This window comes from Ictalurus furcatus, chromosome 13 (assembly GCF_023375685.1).
Source record: "Ictalurus furcatus strain D&B chromosome 13, Billie_1.0, whole genome shotgun sequence".
Classification (NCBI taxonomy): domain Eukaryota; kingdom Metazoa; phylum Chordata; class Actinopteri; order Siluriformes; family Ictaluridae; genus Ictalurus; species Ictalurus furcatus.
Genome location: NC_071267.1, coordinates 6,372,277 through 6,394,776, shown reverse-complemented (window position 1 = coordinate 6,394,776; position 22,500 = coordinate 6,372,277). Strand labels below are relative to the sequence as shown.

At 39.7% G+C, this 22,500-nt stretch overlaps 1 protein-coding gene across 1 annotated transcript in view; it reads right to left on the bottom strand.

Annotated features, from left to right (window-relative positions):
- The window catches only part of pemt (phosphatidylethanolamine N-methyltransferase), a 46,106-nt gene that overhangs the window by 4,963 nt on the left and 18,643 nt on the right, over positions 1-22,500 (bottom strand). Inside the window, exons 4-5 of the mRNA XM_053639875.1 lie at positions 15,120-15,265; positions 10,547-10,658 (exon numbers count right to left, since the gene is read on the bottom strand). Coding sequence (XP_053495850.1) covers positions 10,547-10,658; positions 15,120-15,265 — 258 coding nt within the window. The remainder of the gene's footprint in view (positions 1-10,546; positions 10,659-15,119; positions 15,266-22,500) is intronic.

Here is a 22,500-nt window from a genome sequence, read left to right as displayed (position 1 = left end):
CCTGTGGATGCATACTGTTAACCGGTTTTCAGTTACATGGTTTTCAGTCACCATACCATATGCTGTTCTCAGTTTGGTCTACTAAATTAGCTGAATTTCAGCGAATATGCAGCTCTGTGGATGGTGTTGGCCCTGCCTGTAAAACAGAGTGGTTAAACAAGCTATGCTACAAGACTAGCACTCATTAAGCCGGTGTCCAAATCCCCTGGAAGCCAAAGATTGGCACCAGCTACGTGTTCACTGCCTCAGAGTCTCACACAAATACTACAGCCAAAAACAGCTCAATTGTAGCAAACATCTGGTAATGAGTGATAAAAATAACAAGAAGCCCAGGAAGCAATCTAGTTCAATTTATAGGCGAATTTTGGTTGCAAACATGACTCAGCAGAATTCAATGATTCAGCGGTTGTCCAGTCCAAACTTGTAGACTAGGGTCCTTTAATAGAACCCTCAATAAAGTCCAACTAGTATAGTCACCTGCATCATTTCTCATTAGAGATTCATCTGGGCTCATAATGACCTAGTAGGTGAAATATTGTGTACAACTCCAGACTCAGCAATACCTGACTGGATCCAGGCTGGCCTCCGCTAGCTTGCAGGTCCAACTGGCAGACACTAAACTAGCCACTGCAATGGCCTAAGTGTGGTTGTCCCAAAATAATTTACTATGCCTCACATTTGTAATTACATTTACAACATTTAGCAGACACTCTTATCCAGAGCGACTAACAGAAGTGCATTTAAGACTTTGTTGAATAACATATCCTCACATTAATAGATAATAAGGTATAGTCTAAAAATGAAAAAAGGCTAAAACACTATTATATTAGAATTAGTGTGAGGGTTAGTACAGCAAAGAAAACGATACAAGCTGTGTAGATTTGTTACTCCTTTAAGTGTGTAGTGACAAATGACCATCTTGTCACTTAGAGGTGTTGTAGGGATGTTTTCGACACATGAGATCTGAACAAGACACGCTTCCAGTCTAGTACTACTTTTATCCACTTTATTTGTCACAAATCTCATAGATGTCATTTTAAACTCGCAGTTCCAATGCACAAACACACAGTAATCCCACCAGCTTGCTTCCGTCTGCACGTCCTGACACGTTCAAAAATTGTTGTGCTTCCCTCCATTACACATCTGCCTTCACTTACTCTCTGGCTACCTATATACTAATTAGACCCACACTGCACCCAGTGTTAAACAATGAAAATACAACAGACATTGAATACAACATAATAGCTCTAGTGTTTTGTGAAGAGGTGAGTCTTCATTTGTCTTAGTTTGAAGACAGCCAGTGTTAGGACACCCAGGGGAAGTTCATTCAACTACCTGGGTGCTAGTACAGAGAAGAATCTTGATGAATGTCTTTTTTGTGTCTTGAGGGATGATAGAACATATCAAGCCATTTTTGTGGCTTGAAGGGAATATGTAACCATGTAATAAAAATAAAACCATGCACCATGTAATATTTACAACAATTATTGGCACCCCTATGAATTCATCCATCCATCCATCTTCTTCCGCTTATCCTTTTCAGGGTCACGGGGAACCTGTAGCCGATCCCAGGAAGCATCGGGCACAAGGCGGGGTACACCCTGGACAGGGTGCCAGTCCATCGCAGGGCACACTCACATATACACATTTTGCCAATCATGCATGTCTTTGGACTGGGGGAGGAAACCGGAGTACCCGGAGGAAACCCCTGCAGCACGGGGAGAACATACAAACTCCGCACACACAGGGCCACGGTGGGAATCGAACCCCCGACCCTGGAGGTGTGAGGCGAACATGATATTTGAAAATTTTTTTAGTACACCTGGGTGACTAGGAACAGGAAATTGTTCAACCATGACTTCCTGTTTCATAGGAGTACAAATATGAGTTAACACACAGGCTAAATTCCATTAGTCGTTCATTACAATGGGTAAGACCAAGGAATATAGCTGTGATGTGTGGCAAAAGGTTGTTGAGCTTCACAAAATGGGAAGTGGCTATAAGAAAATAGCACAAGCATTGAAAATGCCCATTTCCACCATCAGGGCAATAATTAAGAAGTTCAAGTCAATTGGAAATGTTATGAATCAACCTGGAATTGGACGTGTGTCCATATCGTCTCAACGTACTGTGAAGAGGATGGTTCGAGTGGCCAAAAAATCTCCAAGGATCACAGCTGGAGAATTGCAGAAGTTAGTTTCAGAATTGCAGAAAGTTTCTGTTCCATACATGGTGTGCAACTCATCACCTCGATCTGGAGCGCTGCACAATTCCAAAATACTAACTTTTCAAGGACTGCTAGACAGGCAGGCCCCAATCTCATTAAAGTAGAGCTAGAGTGTGGAGTGCAGAGTCGAGTCGAGTCCCTTATTAAGCCAGATGCTTAAAGGAAATGACAAGAGCATCTATAAAAACTGTGGAAAATGGGAGAACTACATGTGTTATCTGGGGTTCAGAGCACCATACATACATTAATAGCATTTAACAGTGTTAACAGTTAGTTGCATCTTGCGGTTATAAAGTCTCCAAATCTGAAGTTTCCTACATCACCACAACTTGTTTGGAAGGGTTTCAAGAAAAAAGCCTCTACTTGCATCCAAAAACAAACTCGAGCGTCTTCAGTTTGCCAGACACTACTGGAACTTCAAATGGGATCGGGTTCTATGGTCAGATGAAACCAAAATAGAGCTTTTTGGCCTTTCCATCACTTTGGTAGAGGTTCCAGAACATTTTGAGGATCATCTCTGTATTTCTTTGCAAATTCCAATCTGGCTTTCTGATTCTTACTGCTAATGAGTGGTTTGTGGTATGGCCTCTATATTTCTGTTCCCAAAGTCTTCTTCAAACAGTGGATTGTGATACCTTCACCCCTGCCCTGTGGAGGTCATTTGTTATGTTGTTGGTCACTGACCGTTGTTTTTGGGGTTTTCGTCACAGCTTTCACAATGTTTCACTTTGTGAAATCTATTTCACTATTGTATATGCCCAATGCTTGTGCAATGGATCGGATCAATTTTACATCTTTTTAGACAGCTCTCTGATCTTCATGTTGGTTTATCCTTTTTAACAACAAATACAGTCCTCACAGGAAAAACCCAGGGCTCAAACCAAGAGCAAACATTCAGAGCTATTAATTGTTTAAACAATCAATCTAACAGGACACACCTGGGCAACAAGAAGCACCCGTCATGTTCCAATATTTTTTGATCACTTGAAAAACGGGTGGGTTCAAACAAAAAGTATGGTACCTTTTGGTTCTAATTTGTTGAACACATCTAGATGTAAATATCTGGAAATGAAATGTGAAATTCTGATCCTTCATCTTTTGATCTCAAAACCAAATATCTTCAGTGTACAGCAAAAACAATAGAATTGGCCTTCAGCTTTATCCTATGAATAAACCTCTCTATCTTGTAGGGAGTGGACTCTGCCCCCATCCAAAGGGCATGAGGTGTGACTCAATGGTTCGCTGAGAATAATGTCATTTAATAATAATGAAAGTCATAATAATAGTGTAAGTCATATGTTTTAGCCTCTGCACTTTTCACCACCACCAAAACACAATTGTAGAGTCTACATCAAGGAGCACTGAAGCTATACTGGTGGCTCATGGTGGAACCCGTTTTGGTATTTTCTTCCTTTTGCTCTGCAGTTGTGAAATTAAATTATATAAAATATGATACACTGGGAGAAGATTAAATACAATAATGTTGCAAAAAAAATCTAAATATCTTATTTTTGTTTTGCTGTAATTACCTGAATTTCTTGTATTGAACAACTTATCAATTCAATTTAAATCATGATTTATGTTGCAGTCTTTCTTTGAATGTGGGACAAACATTTAGCAATTATGTTGCTACTGCACAGATAACCTAATTTTAAATACAAGTTTTATTTACGTAAATTACATACAGACCACCTTGAAATAATAATTCAATCTAGTTTTGTTTAGTCCAGCCTTAATTAGAAACCCCACTGAGAATGAATGGTTTTTAAATGAAACGGTACAGTTGACTTTTCCACTTGATGACTTATTTGACTTATTTTCCACATAATGACTTATTTGGAATGTACCAAAAGGTACCTAAGGGAATTAGATCAACAGAAACAAGATTCTATGGTCTAATGAAACCAAGATTAAACTCTTTGACAAAAAATACATCTAAAGTGCTGTCTTTTTCTCCAAAATGGCAGATGAGCCAATTCAACATGTTAAGCTGGAATGATCTGCGCAGGTGTTTTGAACTCTCCGATACTAACAGACACTTCTGGAAGCCTCGCCCCCTTTCCCCAAGCTCATCCCTCGGTTTCTATCAAGGTAAATAAAGAAAGTTTTAACTTATGAGAATTTTAAATATGAGAATTTCAGCTTACATTACAGATATTTACATTTGTCAAACAATATAGAACATGGCACCTTTTGTTTGAATCCACCCATTTTTCAAGTGATCATAAATATTAGAATATGTGACTGAGCAGTATGAATCAGAAATCCAGGTTGGAATTTACAAAGAAATACAGAGATGAGCCACAAAAGTCCTGGAACCAAGATTAACCTCTACCAAAGTGATGGAAAGGCCAAAGTGTAGAGAAAAAAAGGATCTGCTCATGATCCAAAACATGCAAGCTCATTGGTTAAGCACGGTGGAGGTAGTGTCATGGATTGGGCTTGCATGACAGCTTCTAGAACAGCGTCACTAATCTTTATTGATGATGTAACTCTTGATGGTAACAGAAGAAGTAATTCGGAAGTCCACAGAAACGTCTGTCTGCCAATTTATAGAAAAATACATCCAATCTAATTGGGAGGAACTTCATCATGCAGCAAGACAATGATCCAAAATGCACTGCCAACACAACTAAGGACTGGAAAAACTGGAAGGTTTAGGACTGGCCAAGTCAATCACCAGACCTTAACTCAATTAAGCAGAGTTTCACCCCCCTGAAGAGGAGACTGAAGGGAGGAACCCTCTGAAACAAACAACAACTGAAAGAAACTGCAGTAAAAGCCTGGAAAAGCAACAAAAAGGAAGAATGCAACAGTTTGGTGATGTCAGTGGATCATCAGCTTGATGCAGTTTTTGCAAGCAAGGGATAAGCAACCAAATATTAAGTGTTATTTACTTTAATTTAAGACTATCCATTCCAATAAATTTGCTCACCTAAAAATTGGATGTGCCATGTTCTAAGTTGTTTAACACATCTAGATGTAAACGTCAGGAAATGAAATGAATTTCCGAATTTCAGGAAGTGAATTTCCACTCCAATACTGTAAGCTTACACTCCAAATAACACTCCAATCCAATGAGAGTTCAACCTAAAAACATTAAATAGGCCTACAATGAAGTGTCAGATTTAACAGTTTATAAATAATGTGTTTATGATAATTAAAATTTTTTTAGTACCCCTGCCCCCTTTTTTATTTACTTAATTAACATTTTTTTAAAGCTCTCTTGAGCTCTTTTGCTCAACACAGCGAAATTGTCGGTCATGTGAACATTAGACATCAGGTATCTAAAATTTAGGGTAAAGTCATGTGCCCCACATCTCTTTTCTGAATGCCTCAGTCCCTCTATTTTCCTGTCTGAGTAAGACATCCTCTGAAAGACGGCAAATGGTTCATGAAAACGTGTGACTCAAAAGAGTTGGGAGCACAAGCCAAAAACAGCATATGGCCAGAGCAGGATCTGAATGCTACCATGCTCACACATCTCTACTGTGTTTGGGGAAGTGGCTTAATTCTAATAAATTAGGTGGTGATGTGAGAAGTTTTCCTTTATGTGTGGCTAACTGTAAACCTCTGAAACCCTTAGTCGATAAAAACACTGCAAAAAGATTGAAAGATGCAGAGAATAAAAGAGAAAGAGGCCACAGGAGCAGGGTTTAAGAGGCCATGGGCCAGTCGCTCCAGCAACAGCTGCCTAGCAACAAAGCCAGGCAGTTGCTCATAGACGTTTTGCCATTGTTGCCATCGTAACCACATGTAGGTACGTGATAGGTTTTACACATCCAGTAAGGGGGAAAGTTGAGAGTGATGAAAAAAACATTAGTTGCATCACAATTCCACTGGAGCTCAAAGTGCTTCCAACATAGCACTGTTTGCATCAATTCATTTTCAAACCCATAGTGCTGTATTTCATTTTGATATTCCTTGAATTAGTAGGATAATATGATCATTAAATCTGTTCCATCCATGTTTTGCATTTGTGGTTTTAGAAGTAATTATCATTCTGATTTTCAATCACAGAGTGATTTCCAATGGTGTTTGCTACAGCTCTGTTTTTTACAGCTGTGTTTTGCTACAGCTCTGAGACTGCTCTAGTCTGGCTTTGCAATAAACACTGCTATGAGCACAGCTGGATGATACACCACACAGCTGTCCTGATGATACAGTGCTCAAAATGCACGAGCACAAAGGAAAACTGAATCTGATGAACATGATACCTCGTGAGGTACCTTTTAGAGGTTAAAAACCTTGAGACCAGAGAAGAAAGTGATTAAGCAATGTATGGCTGCTTAATATTGATAACAGCAAATCTTCAAAATGTCATAGCTCTTGGCCTAGAATAACAAAGCATTATACCCAGTCATTTTTACCCTGGAACGGTAAGATTCTCTGGTTGAAAGTGTATGCTGGTGTGTTGTGGCTGCCGCTCCTATCTCCTATTTTTATTGTTTTCAAATGATTAACATGTTACCCCAAGTGATTGTGGGGTTTTGGAAACTTTGAAGTTCTGCAAGCGACTCAAGCTATTGGTATGTGGGATCATGTCTGTGTTTTTGGACTTCTGTTTTTAATGTTGAGCATTACCTGCTGGAATCTACCCTCCTGTCGCCCTACTCAAGACTTTCACTACTACGTGGTTGATGTCGGCGTGGATTCCCTCTCCATGGCTTTAAGGTACACTGCTTGCAAACTGCTGAACCTAAATATGAACTACTATTTGGCAAATGAGTGCTGTGAACTTTGCTGAAATGTTGGATTACTGCGACCTAAGCACTATTTAGATCGCTCTTCAAGGCGCTCTTTTACACACTCTTCATCTGATGCCATCACTGTCTCTTCATATCAGCATAAATGTCATAGTCTGCTGTACACTGGTGTTAATTTTAACAATCTGACTGCGCTTAAACGCACAGAGTTTTCTCCGTTATCCTCTGTGTACCAGCGTCCGGTGAAATTTTTAATTCACGCTCTGTGAACAACAAGGCTGTCATTTTATCGAACATTATCACAGTAGGAAAACTTGACCTTGTGTGCTTAACTGAAAGTTGGCATAAACAGTCTGATGGACTTTTGTTTAATGAACTTACTCCTATTGGCTATGGGTTTGATCTCACGCGACCCTCTGGCAGAGCTGGTGGCATAATCGTACTGCATAAGCAACTATTCAACATGAGTCACGTGGCTATTCCCCAATTTGATTCATTTGAATTTCTCGTTCTGAGTGCCTCCGCACCCCTCACTACTGCCATAGCTACAGACTACAGGCCTCCTAAGACAAATGTTCATTTTTAATCAGAATTTGCAGATCTTCTGTCTATGTTGAATCTCAAGTTTGAGAGAATTCTTATCCTGGGGGACTTTAACATCCACATGGACATAAGACTGTAATGATTAAGGATGGTCTGTCTTTACTGGAGTGCTTTGATGTGAAACAGCTTGTTGACTGTGCTACACATAAAGGTCACACATTAGATCTTGTGATTGCAAATGGATCACTTGTGTCTCAGCCGTCTAATGTTAATGTAGGGCTGTCTGATCTTTTTTAATATGGAACTCCCATACACTAACATCTCCTCTTCTCTGACTATTGGAAATGCAAATGCAAATGGAATTGCAAATGGAAATCCATTGATCTCTCTGACTTTACTGACTTCATTAACTCTTCTTTAAGTTGCTTTTCTCCATCTGACCCTCTGCAGGACAAAATCTTGACAGTGGCGTCTCTTTGGCCTGAACATGCATCACCAGGCTTGGAAAGACCATTTGCATGAATATAAGGCTGGAATTGTATCCGTTAGGTCCAGTTATTACTCTCAGATCATTATCAATAATCAAAGAAATCTCAGAAAACTGTTTCATACCATAAACAAATTGCTGAAATGTAACGGTTCCCCTACTGTGCCTGCTTCAGCTCACCTTTGTAATAGAGTTTGTGATTTCTTCAGCACCAAGATTGACAATTGCATAAATGCATTCTTAATACTCCTGTCTCTACTGCTTCCTCTATTACTATTTCTTATTTCTCTCCCCACTAGATGTGGTTTCACTTGGAAATGAGGTATCAGAAATGAAAGCTGCCCCTTCCATAGTTGATCCTCTCCCAACCTGGTTGTTCAAGTCATGTTTTGCTTCATTGTGTCCTGTTGTCCTGAGTATAATAAATGACTCCCTGTGTACTGGTGTTGTGCCAGCAGCATTTAAAATGGCTGCTGTAACCTCTGCACCTAAAAAGACAAATTTAGACTTGGACAATCTTAACAATTTTCGTCCCATTTCTAATCTTCCCTTCCCTTCTGCAACGTGTTGCAGCCTCCCTCTCGACTACAGTATACACTCACCTCACTGTAAACAATAATTTTGAGCCCTTTCAATCTGGTTTTCGCAAACTTCATAGCACTGAAACGGCATAATTTAAAGTCACAAATGACTTGTTAATGGCCTTGGACTCTGGCTGTCTTTCAATTCTGATTCTTCTTGATCTCAGGGCCGCTTTCGGTGATGTAGATCATTCTCTCCTACTCACTCACCTTGAAACAGTATGTGGTGTTACCGATACTGTATTAAACTGGTTCAAGTCCTATTTCTCAGATCGTCAGCAGTTTGTTTCCTTGGGTGGATGTAGGTCCAATGTTGGCATGGCTAAATGTGGTGTTCCTCAGGGATCGATTTTGGGCCTTCACTTTTCAGCATTTACATGTTTCCCCTTGGTCAGCTCTTAAGATCTCTTGGGCTTAATGATCATTTTTACGCAGATGACACCCAGATTTATATCCATTCAAAACCTGGTGATTGTGTAGCTGTTGCCTTTTTTGCACAGTGTATTACTGAGATAAAGGAATGGATGTCTTTAAATTTTCTTTGTCTTAACAGTGACAAAACTGAGTGACAATCATGCTCATTGGTTCACTCCACCAGCTCCGTAAAGTAGGTCCATTAACCTTAAATATGGATGGCTCTGCACTACAATTTCAAACAAAATTGAAGAATTTAGGGGTGATCTTTGATGCAAATTTAACATTCGTTCCTCAAGTCAAGTATTTAGCTAAAACATCATTCTTTCATCTCAGAAACATTGCAAGACTGCGCCGCATGTTATCTTTCTCTGTGGCTGAAAAACTGATCAATATTTTTGTATTCTCCTGAATTGATTATTTTAATACTTTACTTGTTGGGTCTCTAATTCCACATTAAATAAGTTGCAGTATTTGCAAAACTCTGCCACTAGAATCCTGACCAGGACAGGTGACATCATCTCCTATTTTGAAGTCCTTGCACTGCCTCCCTGTCAAGTTTAGTGTAGAAATTTCATTTAAAATTCTCATGCTTACCTACAAAGCTCTGAATGGTTTGGCCCCTATGTACTTGTCTGAAATTTTAAGCCCTTACATTCCAAAACATGACCTTCGCTCCTCTGATTCTGGTTTGTTAACTGGTCCCACCTCTCATTTACGGTCTATGGGTGACAGGGTTTTCTCTTCTTTTGCTCCAAAACTATGGAACTCACTTCCCTCTGAGGTTAGGCATGCTGAATCTTTTGAGTATTTTAAATTCTTCTCTGAAAATGCACTTTTTAGAATTGCTTTTCTGTGAATATTTTGTGATTTTTTATTGTATTTTTTTAAATTGTTCATATTGCATGTTATCTCTTCCTTTACATCTCATTGTATTTTTATTTCTTTTCTTGTAAAGTGCTTTGAGATGTAACTTTTAAAGGCACTATAGAAAATAAAGTTTTGTTATTATTATTATTATTATTATTTTTATTATTATTAAGATAAGCTGGTTGCTGCTAGTCAAAATCGGGTCCTTTAAGAGACATATTACTGAGTGAGAACATAATAGAGCAAACACACAAAACCAGGAGCTTGTGATAATTACAGTTAAGTGTGTGACTTTAATTTATCCAAGAACAGGTCTTTTCAGTGATTCCTAATCAGTACTGCAGCGTTAGGTCCAGTACAATAATAATATTTAAAAGAAAAGTGCATCTCCAATTCATATCTTCATAAATATCTGTTTAGAACACATTCTTTGTTCAATCCAAATTATGTATTTGTATTTGGTTACATCCATACAACATCTTTTATGAATTTGTATTAAATTTCATATATATATTCAAATTGAGCCTGAGTGTAAATATGTGACTCTGAAGAACACAGGACTATGCAGCCAATATGAAATGCTTTTGTGATTGTTACTGAATAGTGGCAAAGGGCCAATTATTCAGGCTAAATATGGAGAGAACATTTCTGTGCAGGGTTCTACATTAGTTTTTCCTCAGAAAGGCACACCACACACACATAATCTCACAGGACTCACATTAAGGCAAGGCCTAGGTAGTTGGCAGTGCTTCCCCAGTACATTGGGTTATCCATGACGTTAAAGGGGAAGCCAGTCACCTTCTGCTCCATCAGGATTCCAAAGTAATCTCCTGTCAAAACAAATGAGAAAAAAATATTCAGACATGCTCTTTATTCTCACAGGCACTGAAAAAAGTCTTTCTAGGTTTCCCTTTACAATGTACAGTAGCCTTTCAAGTGCTAACGCTCCACCAACCTTCAAAAAACATGGATGCTGACCTTTAGAACATTAACTCTATTAAGACATCCTCCAACCAATCACCTAAGCGTGTCAAAAAATGAGTCTATGCCTTCCTACAGATTTCTATATTGTATAAATGTGCATCCACCTGCTGTTATGAAAATACATTTCATAACAAATAAAATGGAGGATGGTCATTGACACCGACACACACACCACCATTTATCTGTTCCATGCTCTTCTCTATATCTACATCGCATACAAAAAGTTTTGTAGTCGTGATGTGCAAAAATCTAAAACGCTAAATAATGGAAGTCCTGAATTTTAAGGTTAATAAATGTGTAAAATGTTAATTTATATCATTTAATTATTAACTTTTTTCCACAGTTGAGGTTCATTGGAAAAGTAACATGCGAAAACAATTAGCGTGTTATACCTACTTCTACTACAATACAATAAAAGCTTTTTCCCCTGCCTTTATCTTCATGAGGCAAGTTGAAAAAAAAAAATGAAGGAGAGCTAAATATGAAAAATGATCATGTTATACCAGTTTCAACCTCAAGGGGCATGTGATTTATGAAAAAAGATACTGTGAGGAAAGTTCTCATAGATTAATCTCACAGCACTTAATATCTAACACTTTTCACTCCTACAACAGTTAATTATATAATGGGTACTGCTGATAAGATCATTAGCTTAAATAATTAACACTCAGATCAAGTCATCAGAACTTACTGATGTCTATATCACCAAAAATAATAGCTAAGCATATGCATTTCTGTATATATATTATTATGAGCAGTGTGACTGGCAAAGATGCTCAAGATGCACGCAGAATGGAAGCTGCCCAGTCTTTTTTGGCTCGCACACTGGTCTTTGAAAAACAGAACAGGTTTGGATAGATTATGCTGTGATGTCGGAACAGTTTTACTCACTTGTAGCATCTGAGGAGGAGGTGTTGGTGCAAGGATTATCAAACGTTTTTAGCCAGTGAACTCATTTTAAGGGCCCAAAATTCTCATACAAAAATACGCTTATTTTTATTTGTAAACAGCCGTGCTGTCAGCTGCTAGTGTCCACTGTAAAAGCCACTTTGATTAACAAGACAGTGTGTTGAAATAATGCCAGTGTGGTGTAAAATGAACTTAAGAGGAGCTGCAAATTGAATGAAGCTGCTAATGAAATTTGAATAATATTATCCATCCATTTTCTGTAAGGCTTATCTTACACAGGGTTGTGGAAAGCCTGGAGCCTATTCTTGGGGACTCAGGGCACAAGCTGGGGGACACCTTGGACAGGGTGCCAACCCATCACAGGGCACAATCGCACACACACTATGGACAATTTAGAGGTGTCAATCAGCCTACAATGCAAGTCTTTGGACTGGGGGAGGAAACCAGAGTACCAAGAGGAAACCCCTAAAGCATAGGGAGAACATGCAAACCACACACACAGGGCAGAGCCAGGAATCGAACCCCCAATCCTAGAGGTGTGAGGCAAATGTGCTATCCACAAAGTTCCCCTGAATAATATGACAGTTTTAATTATTATTAAAAAGTCAAGTTTGATATGCATAGAACTACATTATAAATAACATATTAACACATTATAAATTAAATCTCCTGTGACCCCATCTGACCACAAGGTCGCAGTTGTTAATGTCTATCAAACAACACAAATCAGCCTATTTGTTCCTAATTATAAAAATAAAACATTTTTCATTTTTAACTAATAATGATTAACTTATGTGTTTTTTTTTTAAAAGAGTAAATTTACATTTAATTTGGTTTGTATTTTTATGCTTATTCTACAAGACAGTATATTTAAAGGACACTATAAATGTGAGGTTCTGTTTGGCTTTGCTATTTGCTCAGTAGGGAGCCAAGGAACACCAAAAATGTGTCAATAAATAATGTCCTTGTGAAATTGAAGTCAGGTGACATCATACTGTGATGTAATACATAACATGAGAATTATGTGATATAATACTTATATAATACCTATAACATGAGAAGCTACTATGATATCAGTTTTTGGAATACAACCTTACAATAAACTACTACAGTAAACCCTTAAATCCAACACCAAGAATGATACATCACTGTCCCACAGATTATCAGAACTGATACCCAGGTTGTTTTTATGTTCTGGGAAAACAGCAAGAACACACACATATACACACACACATACATACATACATACATACATACATACATACATACATACATACATATACACACACACACATATATACACACATACGCACAGTATATTTATAAAACATTATAAAAGTTTATTAATATTAGTTTATTTAAGCTAATAACCCCTAACCCCTGATTATCAAATGAACTCTTAATAAATCCTTGACGAACCCTTTTTCTAAGAGTGTAATTAGTAAGGAATAGCACATAACAGACCATGCTGCTATACGAAAATAATTCATGCTGGGGGGAGGGGGTGTGATGCAGCAGCAATTTGCCAATGACTACAATGTTTCATTTATTAATGAATAGCAAGTTGTGTATTTTAAAGGTTTATAGTTACATTTAATGTTGGAACATACAAGAGAAAATTTAGTTAATGTTCTCACCTATGTTATAGCCTCGATAAACAGTCATTCCCTCACCAGCCCCTCACTGTCTCTCTCTCTCTCGCTGTAAATGTAAATACTGTCCGAGTGTCAGTTCCATGCATGCCACGAACTCCACTTCCCAGAACACACCACGGCTTACAAATATGGCTACTCCTGACTACACTTCCCAGAAGCCATGGCAGCTAACTCGCTCCCAATCACCGGACTTTTGATCACACACATCTGTTTCCAATCACACACACACACACACTAAATTCACCACATCACCTGCTTCAGCGGGCTTCTTCTTCATGGCGAAGAAAGGGGGCGGACTTCAACCATGCAATGATTACCGGGGCTTAACCAGGTGACTGTAAAGTACCGATATCCCCTGCCACTAGTCCCCTTCCACTGGTTCTCAAACAGCTCAGATCTGCCTGCATTTTCACCAAACTGGATATCCACAGAGCCTACAACCTGGCTGTTGCCTTTCTTGCACAGTGTATTACTGAGATAAAGGAATGGATGACTCAAAATTTTCTTTGTCTTAACAGTGACAAAACTGAGGTCATGCTCATTGCTTCACCCCACCAGCTCCGTAAAGCAGGTCCTTTAACCTTAAATATGGATGACTCTGCTCTAGAATTTCAAATAAAATTGAAGAATTTAGGGGTGATCTTTGATGCAAATAACAGTTGATCCTCATGTCAAGAATTTAGTTAAAGCATCATTGTTTTAAGACTGCGCCGCATGTTATCTTTCTCTGTGGCTGAAAAACTGATCAATACTTTTGAATTCTCCTGAATTGATTATTGTAATGCTTTACTTGTTGGGTCTCTAAATCCACATTAAATAAGCTTCAGTATGTGCAAATCTCTGCCACTAGAATCCTGACCAGGACAGATGATCAAATCACGCCTATTTTGGAGTCCTTGCACTGGCTCCCTGTCAAGTTTCGTGTAGCTTTTAAAATTCTTATGCTTATCTACAAGGCTCTGCATGGCCCCTATGTACTTATCTGAAAAATTAACCCCTTACATTCCAAAACACGACCTTCGCTTCTCTGATTCTGGTTTGTTAACTGTTCACACTTCTCATTTATGCTCTGAGTGACAGGGCCTTCTCTTCTTTTGCTCTAAAACTATGGAAAACTCTTCCCTCTGAGGTTAGGCATGCTGAATTCTTCTCTGAAAATGCACTTTTTTTAGAATTGCTTTTCTGTGATTTTAATTTTTTTTTTTTTAAATTGTTCATATTGCATGTTTTCTCTTCCTTTACATTCCACTGTATTTTTATTTCTCCTCTTGTAAAGTGCTTTGAGATGCAACTTTTAAAGGCACTATTGAAAATAAAGTTTTATTATTATTATTAGAAAATAATGCACACCTTCTGACCAATCAGGTTTGAGTAACAATAACAATGATAATTATAGTTCAATTTCTAGTTACACAACTGTAAGTTCACTAAAATAAATTGATATAACAAGTGTAAGAATAATTCAACACCTGAATTGTACCTTCTCCAAAACAGTCTTGAACAACCTAACTATTTTGTTCTGCTCCCACTTATCAGGTACAGAAAGTGAGCTGTGGAGGTGTGAATTATTACTTTATATGTTTAAATTCCTAGGACATAAGGACAGAATGATACATGCTGAACTCATAAAAGCACTACCATTACCATTAAAGCACACATCATGATCTGTAAGATACAGTCTGCTAGATGAGTTGAATATGTGACTAAACTTGCATGATTTGAAAGTGATGATGAGTTACCTACCGAGGAACGTCCCTGTGAATCCCAGAGCCAGGAAGCTACTGATAACGAACAGTGAGCCGACTAGCATGAGTGCTGTGCCCATGTAATACACCTGCACTCTGTCCAGTAGCTCCATCTTAGATTGGCCCTCCATTGCTACTGTAATACTAACAGAGAAGATGAAGGTGATTATACAGTAGTCCATTTGACCTGTTCACAGTTCTAATTTTTAAGTCAATATTTAAATTAAACACTTTCCATTTGTAAAAAGGATGCACAGAATCACTGATGTGAAGCAACACATATGTTTCACCCAAATGGAACACTTGCAGGCTTGTGGTCCTTTTTTGCGTGTCCCTGCAAGAGTTGCAAGGTCGTAGGACACCCATTTTCATTGTAAGTTTTAAAAGGCTCAAGAGCACACTTTATTTACCCTTGGGTGACACCCACATTAAAGCAGACTCAGCAGCATTCTCTGACTCAAAACCCCAACTGTTACAGAGGAACCAAACAGTGAATGAGATTGTTAAGAGCAGTGAAAAGCAAGGAGGATGAAGCAACAATAAAGCCAACTGAGCAAAAGTGTCTTTCATGCAGATGCAACTTTGTTTTGAAAGAAAAGGTCTGTAGGCACTTAGGTAGCATTTGGGACAGTAGACACACAAGCCTGTTTTTCACCGAAGTGCTGAATGGTTTTCAGCAAAAGGACTAAGGGTTCAAATTTTATTTCCACATGGTTAACTAACCATAACAAAGTCAACTTCGAAACAAGTCTGTCTATTTGTATTAGTTTTTTATATTTGTCTGTTAATTGGTATTCACACCATATGTAGCACTCTGCTATATTACTATATTTGAATTGCACCACTTAAACGGCTGTGTTTTGACTGACACCCCAAAAGCAAAGCAAATCTAGAGGATCCCTTCAATTACATTCCTACCACCACCTGATTCAAGATGAGACGCATAACACCTAATTCAGAATAAAGAACATATTCTCTGCATTGTCTTCATCATTTCCAGTGGGCATGTTAGTTTGTCAGAGGGCAAGTTTGGCTGCTGCTTTTGCCACAAATAGAAAACAAACTATAGTGTGTATGTTACGAGGACGTTTAATATCACTAGTCAACAAACAGGACTGTTGCACAGACAGTTATGTTCTATATCTGTGTGTGCATCAGTGTAAGAATCTGACAGGCCTGTTTTTCTTCTCATTATGTCTTTAATCAATTTGAGTGGACCGTTTTTAATCTTAAAAACATGCAAGGGGCTTCATCGGTTCCCTACCAAGACAGTCCTCTGGTTAGGTGGTGAAAGTTTCAAGCTGGTCACATAGGTTTAATAGATATGTGGCCAAAACAACCCGTTGTGACTATAGTGACTGCTAATAATAACACTCACCTCCTGACCTTCTGATGTTTTGTATATGTTTTACAATAGACTACTGCCAGTTTAAATTCAGCCTAGAAAGAATTCAAAGATTAATCGCTATTGCCAGCAATGTACATGGCAAGAATAAAAGCATCAAAATGCTTTTAATAACATCTTTATAATCATGCAATTTTCAACTAATCAGGGAGAATTTATAACACATCAGTAATCAATTGTAGTACAGCAATAGGAGGAATTAATGAACACTTTGTCTAGTGCAGCTTTTTACTAGCCAGATGTTATAGTTATTGTTTTGTTAAGGCAGACAACAGGTAAAAACAGCAAGAAAACAACAGAGGACATGCAAATACATATAAACCACTTAACCTTAAAACACAAAAACAGTAGAAAACTTTAAATCAACATCATGTTGGACAAAGCAGTCATGTTTCAGCACTAATGCAATCTTATATTTCAGTTTACAACTGGATACATTCTTAGTGCAAAAAACAAATATTTTCAGGTGGTTTTTGTTTTGTTGTTTTTTAAAAAGATGGATTTACAATCTAACTGGCCAAGAGAATATTGAAGATAATCTGAACATCACCATCAAGAAGACAAAGTCATGATAAATGTTTTGACTAACAAAGAAATATTTACAGCCCTGTTTATTCTCATCAATTGTTAGCCTCATGAAATAGTTTATCATTGATTATCATTATTCTTATCATTCATGCTGCCTAGTAGTGTCCTCTGAAGAGATATTTAAACACACACACACACACACACACACACACACACACACACACATATATACATACACACACACGTCAGTATAGTCTTAGAACTACCAGTGTTTCATAATCTCATTGCTTTTCAGGCTTCTAACTTGAGAAACGGCATATAAGATTAAAAGTATAGGAGAAATTTTGAGAAATAGGGCAAACATGACGTCAAGAGTGACTTAATGCGTCAAAAGGGAAAAGAAAGATAAGAGGGAGCGATGAATTGTTTTGTAGAACTGGCAATGACTGCATCATATTGTGCTTTTAGAGAGAAAAAACAGAATAGACCACTAAGAGTGATAAATCATTGAAGCTAAAATCTCCTCAAAAGACTCTACTGCATCACTCAATACTAACATGTAACAGCATGACACTGATAAAATATCTTCAGAGGAACAGCTGGCATACTGACCTACTTTTACACAAAGACCTACTGAAATAATATTACAATAACACATGAAACAGAAACAAGGTACATACTATGTAATCATGATGTTATATAAATATTTACTAAGCTGTGCATACAGTAAATCCTTTATAGTTAAAATTCCCTTATTTTTAAAAAAAAAAAAGACTAAAAGACATGGACATTAACAACATAAACACATATAGAAAAGCATTAACTTGCGATTATTAACTTCAAATGAACAAAGGCAGCTACTGAGGGTCATATTAAGCTGAGCGTCATACAAAGCTCTTAAGCAGATTCCCCTTTATCCTCCACAACACAAAAGTTCAGTTATACTGTGTTTTATAACAGATTATCTATGTCTGACGTATTCTTTATTGTTATGGTCCATCAGAAGAACTGTGTTCCCTTTCAAAAGGAACTTAACATTGCGTTAGCTTTACGCTGTGGGAGGCGCCCTTGCGTGTGACCAGCATCTAAAGCTTCTGTAACATCATACCTACTGATAGGCTTGCTGTGATCAGGTGATGTGGAAATTAAGTGTATTGTGTGATATAAAAACTGTACCTGTGAACTGCACCGTCAGCCTTATTATCTTCAGTGAGACTGTGAGACTGTTTGTGTAAGGCTTGCAAAAAGACTTAATTTCCTCTCTAGCTTTTTTTTTTTTTTTTAAAAAAAAAAGAAAAATCTCTTTACTTTTCTGTCACTTAAAAAAAAAAAGAGAGAGAGAGAGAAAAGTATGAGTGAGAGAGAATTCAGCCTTGCTTCCATTTCATCATGGGGGGGACAGACACACTTTCTGTGTGAAGTGGACCATGCCAGTGCAGCCCTCCAGAGGTCTGACTGTGCACATTGTGAACGCCTTACAATCAGGCAGCTCCACTCGCGGCTTGCTCTCTTCACGGCGAAGGGAGTTGGATTTCAGAGCCTTGAGGATCTGGCTGCCTCGGCAGCCGCTGGCCCAAGTCCTGGGCATCTCGTATGGATCTGGAAGAGGAGCCGGAGACGAGTGCTGCTCTATCTCTTGCTCGGTCTTCTGGGTCCAGCTCTCTGCCAGATTTTGGAGCTCATGTCGCGAGTCCTCCTTTCACTATGGAAAACCAAAAAAAAAAAAATTAAAAATTCCTCTCTGACTCTGAGGAGCTAGAAGGCAGAAGGGTGCGTCAAAAACGGAGAGCAGCTCTCATCCATATAAAGAGCTGCTTGAAGTGATTACTAAGGCTGGATGAGCTTTTTTTTTCCCCAGAGAAAACAAATCTCCCTCACACCTCAGAAAACTCCCCTTTTTTCCATAAATGAATGATGAAATATCACGGTTCTGGGGAAAACCATACATAAGGCGTATTTATAACCTCGCGATGTCGGATTATCCGGTCATTGTGAGGAATGAACGGCATGGCTATTTAATTATGCTGGAGGTGGAGGAGGTGCTTGCGAGTTACCTCTCTCCATTGATGGTAGGTAATTTAGGGGGGCCGGCTTTGCCATCCAAGCCGTGTAAGGCCACCCCGGCATTAGTGGGCAAATCCTATGCGGCATTGGGTCTTGCTTGTGGGTCAATGCATACAATGGCAGTGTTGCAGGCCTACTAAGCAGACCTGCCGAGTAAGCTCGACATACGGTGGCATTCAGCCCCGTCGTGTCGAGTTTGCCCAGGAGCCTGGGCCAGCGCAAGGGAGGCACAGAAGACGAGTGTGGCGGACCGCCTCCCATCACAGAGAGCCAGGGGAACTGGGCGGACACAATTGCAGCCTGCTAATAGGTCTGATCTGATAATGATCATAAAAGGCCAAGCAGACAAAGGAGGAGCGGTCCTGAGGGGCCACGGAGGGACGTATCAGGGGACATGAGGTTGTTAGGGCAGTTAGCCCCCTGTAATACTGTAGTGCCTCCCTGAGCCAAGGCTGTCCCAAGTTTTCAGTGTTCTCTGGTCAGAGAGCTGTCCCAGGGTAATGAAAATCTGATGCTTTCATTCCAATAGAATGTGGAAAAGTTAACGTCACTAAAAGACCATCTGGCAGCATGGGAACTACTGCCAAATGTGTCTCCATGGGTTCCGTCTACTGTAGAAAAGGGTTACTGGGTCCAGTTCAGAGCCCTACCCCCCCCCCCCCCCGTTCAGAGGTGTGCTCACTACAGTAGTCACCTCAGAGCAGAGCCCGAAGTTAGTGCAGGAAGTAGGCTCCTTCTTGGACAAAAGGGCCATAGAACATGTACCCCATTCCCTGAGGGAGGGAGGTTTTTACAGCCATTATTTCCGGGTCTGCAAAAAAGATGGGAGTATGTGCCCAATTTTAGAACTGCGTCATCTGAACCGTACTCTTCGGACATACAGGTTCAAGATTCTGATGCTCAAACTTATCGTTCCACAGATTCAGTTAGAGGTAGTCATTTCCACATAGAAATATCGGCCTGTCATAGGAAGTTCCTGAGGTTCATGTTTGGAAGCAACATGTACCAATATTGGGTTCTTCCCATCAGGCTAGCTTTATCCCCTCGCACCTTCACAAAGTGCATGGATGCCATTCTGGCTCCCTCTAGGGGCATTTCCTTATCGCAAGAGGATAATGACTAATGCCTCCCTCACAGGCTGGGGTGCAGACTTAGATGGCTGTCCAGCTCGCGATCTTTGGAGCAGCCCTCATCTGGGGTGGCACGTAAATCACCTAGGAATGCAGGCCGTATTTCTAGCCCTGAAATTCTTTCAGCGGTGGTCTCACATATCAACCACCAGGGAGGGTTACGTTCACGCCCCCTGTTCAGGCAGGCGCAACTAACTCTTCTCTGGGCAGAGGGAAAGTTTGTGTCAGTGAGCGCAATGTACATTCCAGGCATCCGGAATGTGGGGGAAGACATCCTGTTGAGGCAGGGGCTGAGGGCCGGAGGTTGGAGGCTCCATCCTCAAGAGGTTCAGCCAAGCAGAAGTGACTGTGTTCGCCTCCGAGGAGACAACACACTGCCTGCTGTGACAACACACAGCCCCTCACCATTGGGGCTGAAGACCATGGTGCATGTTGCCGAGATCACATCTGTACGGTTTTTCCCCCGATTACTCTGTTCCCACAAGTTCTAGCGAGAGTTCAACAAGACTGTCTACGTATGCTGCTAGTTGCACCTTATTGCCCAGCTCGAATATGGTTCTCAGGGATAGCCGGCACTCCTTGGGAGATTCCTGTCTGCAGGGATCTACTGTCTCAGGCCGGAGGGCTGATTTATCACCCTCGGCTGGAACTATGGAAACTGTGGGTCTGGCCCCTGAGCGGCACCAGCTCATAGATTCTGGTCTCACAACTGAGGTTGTAGAGACCATGTTGAATGCTAAAGCAACATCCACGAGGAAATTGTATGCGCTCAAGTGGTGACTTTCTGTATCATGGTGTGAGGAATGTCAGCTAGACCCAGTGAACTGCGCAATAGCTACAGTCCTGGAGTTCTTACAAGGACATTTCTCAGCAGGGTTGATTCCTTCTACAATCAGGGTCTACATGGCCACCATTTTGGCCAGCCACGCCCCTATTGATGGAGCCTCTGTGGGGCAACATCCTCTAACTTCAAGGTCTATGCCGCACATTCACTCGATATTACAACCTGGAAATATGTTCCAAGCTCGAGTGTCTTGCAGTGACCCTCGGGCTCTGACCTTTTGAATCAGTATGATGGACTGGGTATTCTTGTTCCCACAGTGTAAAGCTCATGCAACGTTGAGTTCCCTTTGAAATGAATATCTGGGTTATGCATGTAACCCTGTTCCCTGAGAAGGGAACAAGACGTTGTGTAGCTTTGTCATACTGGGGCATACCTGTGAATTGAGTCTTCGCTTCATATAATAGAGGCTGACGGCACGCTTCACAGGTGTTGTTTTTATCACAAACGACACACTTAATTGCCACGTCACCTGATCACGGCAGGCCTATAAATAGGCATGATGTTACTCAAGCTCCAGATACCGGTCACGCGTGAGGGCGCTTCCCACAGTGTAAAACTCATGCAAAGTCTCGCTCCCTTCTCAGGGAACAGGGTTATAACCCAGATGTTTTCTTTAAACATGTTTTTTTTTTGGTGTATTTTTTTTTCCAGTTTTTCTCTCTCTGCTTCTCCTTTGGCTCCTCCTACTCAATCTGTCTGATGGGTAGCTGATTGCCCCCAGCTGTACCTGCTTTCCAGTCAAGAGTGAGCCAGTATAAAAGCAGAGAAGAACCAGTTTGAGAAATGTTCCTCCAAAGTGCTGGCTTTGGCCTGCCCAGCCTGTTACAGCAGTTTACAATCTTGCTGTTGAACATGATAATTGCTTAATTTTGTTCTCTGTGACATTTTTATTGATTGTGAGTGTCTCCAACAATGTAAACTTGTGGTTTAAGTGTGTAGATTAATGTTATAATTTACCTTTATTAGTCCTTTCTATTTTTTTTTGTTTTTGTTTTAATGCCGCGGCTATTAATACCAAGTTTATTAGTTACCTTAATTGTTGTTTACTTGGAAGTTGTAGGGAGGTGGGCGCCATTTTTGTTTAACTCTGTTTTCTCCTGTTTTGGGGCCAGGAAGGGAGTTAAGGTACAATTGCTTTTTTTTTTTCCTTTGGTAGTTTATTTAGAGGTTTAAATTCCGCCAGTAAGATTGCTTTTTTTGCCCTCTCCTGAGCCCACTGCTTCCTTTTTTTTTTTTTTAAATTGCAATAACTTGTCTTTGTTCCATGAGCTGTAAATAAAAATCGTTATGGTAATTCGTTTGCTTGTGGTGCTGTGGCAGGGATAGGCCAAAACTCTTTAAATCTTTTAGTATTTTGTCGTGTCCGCCTATTCCCCTAGATTTACTTGGGACGTAACAAATTGGGGGC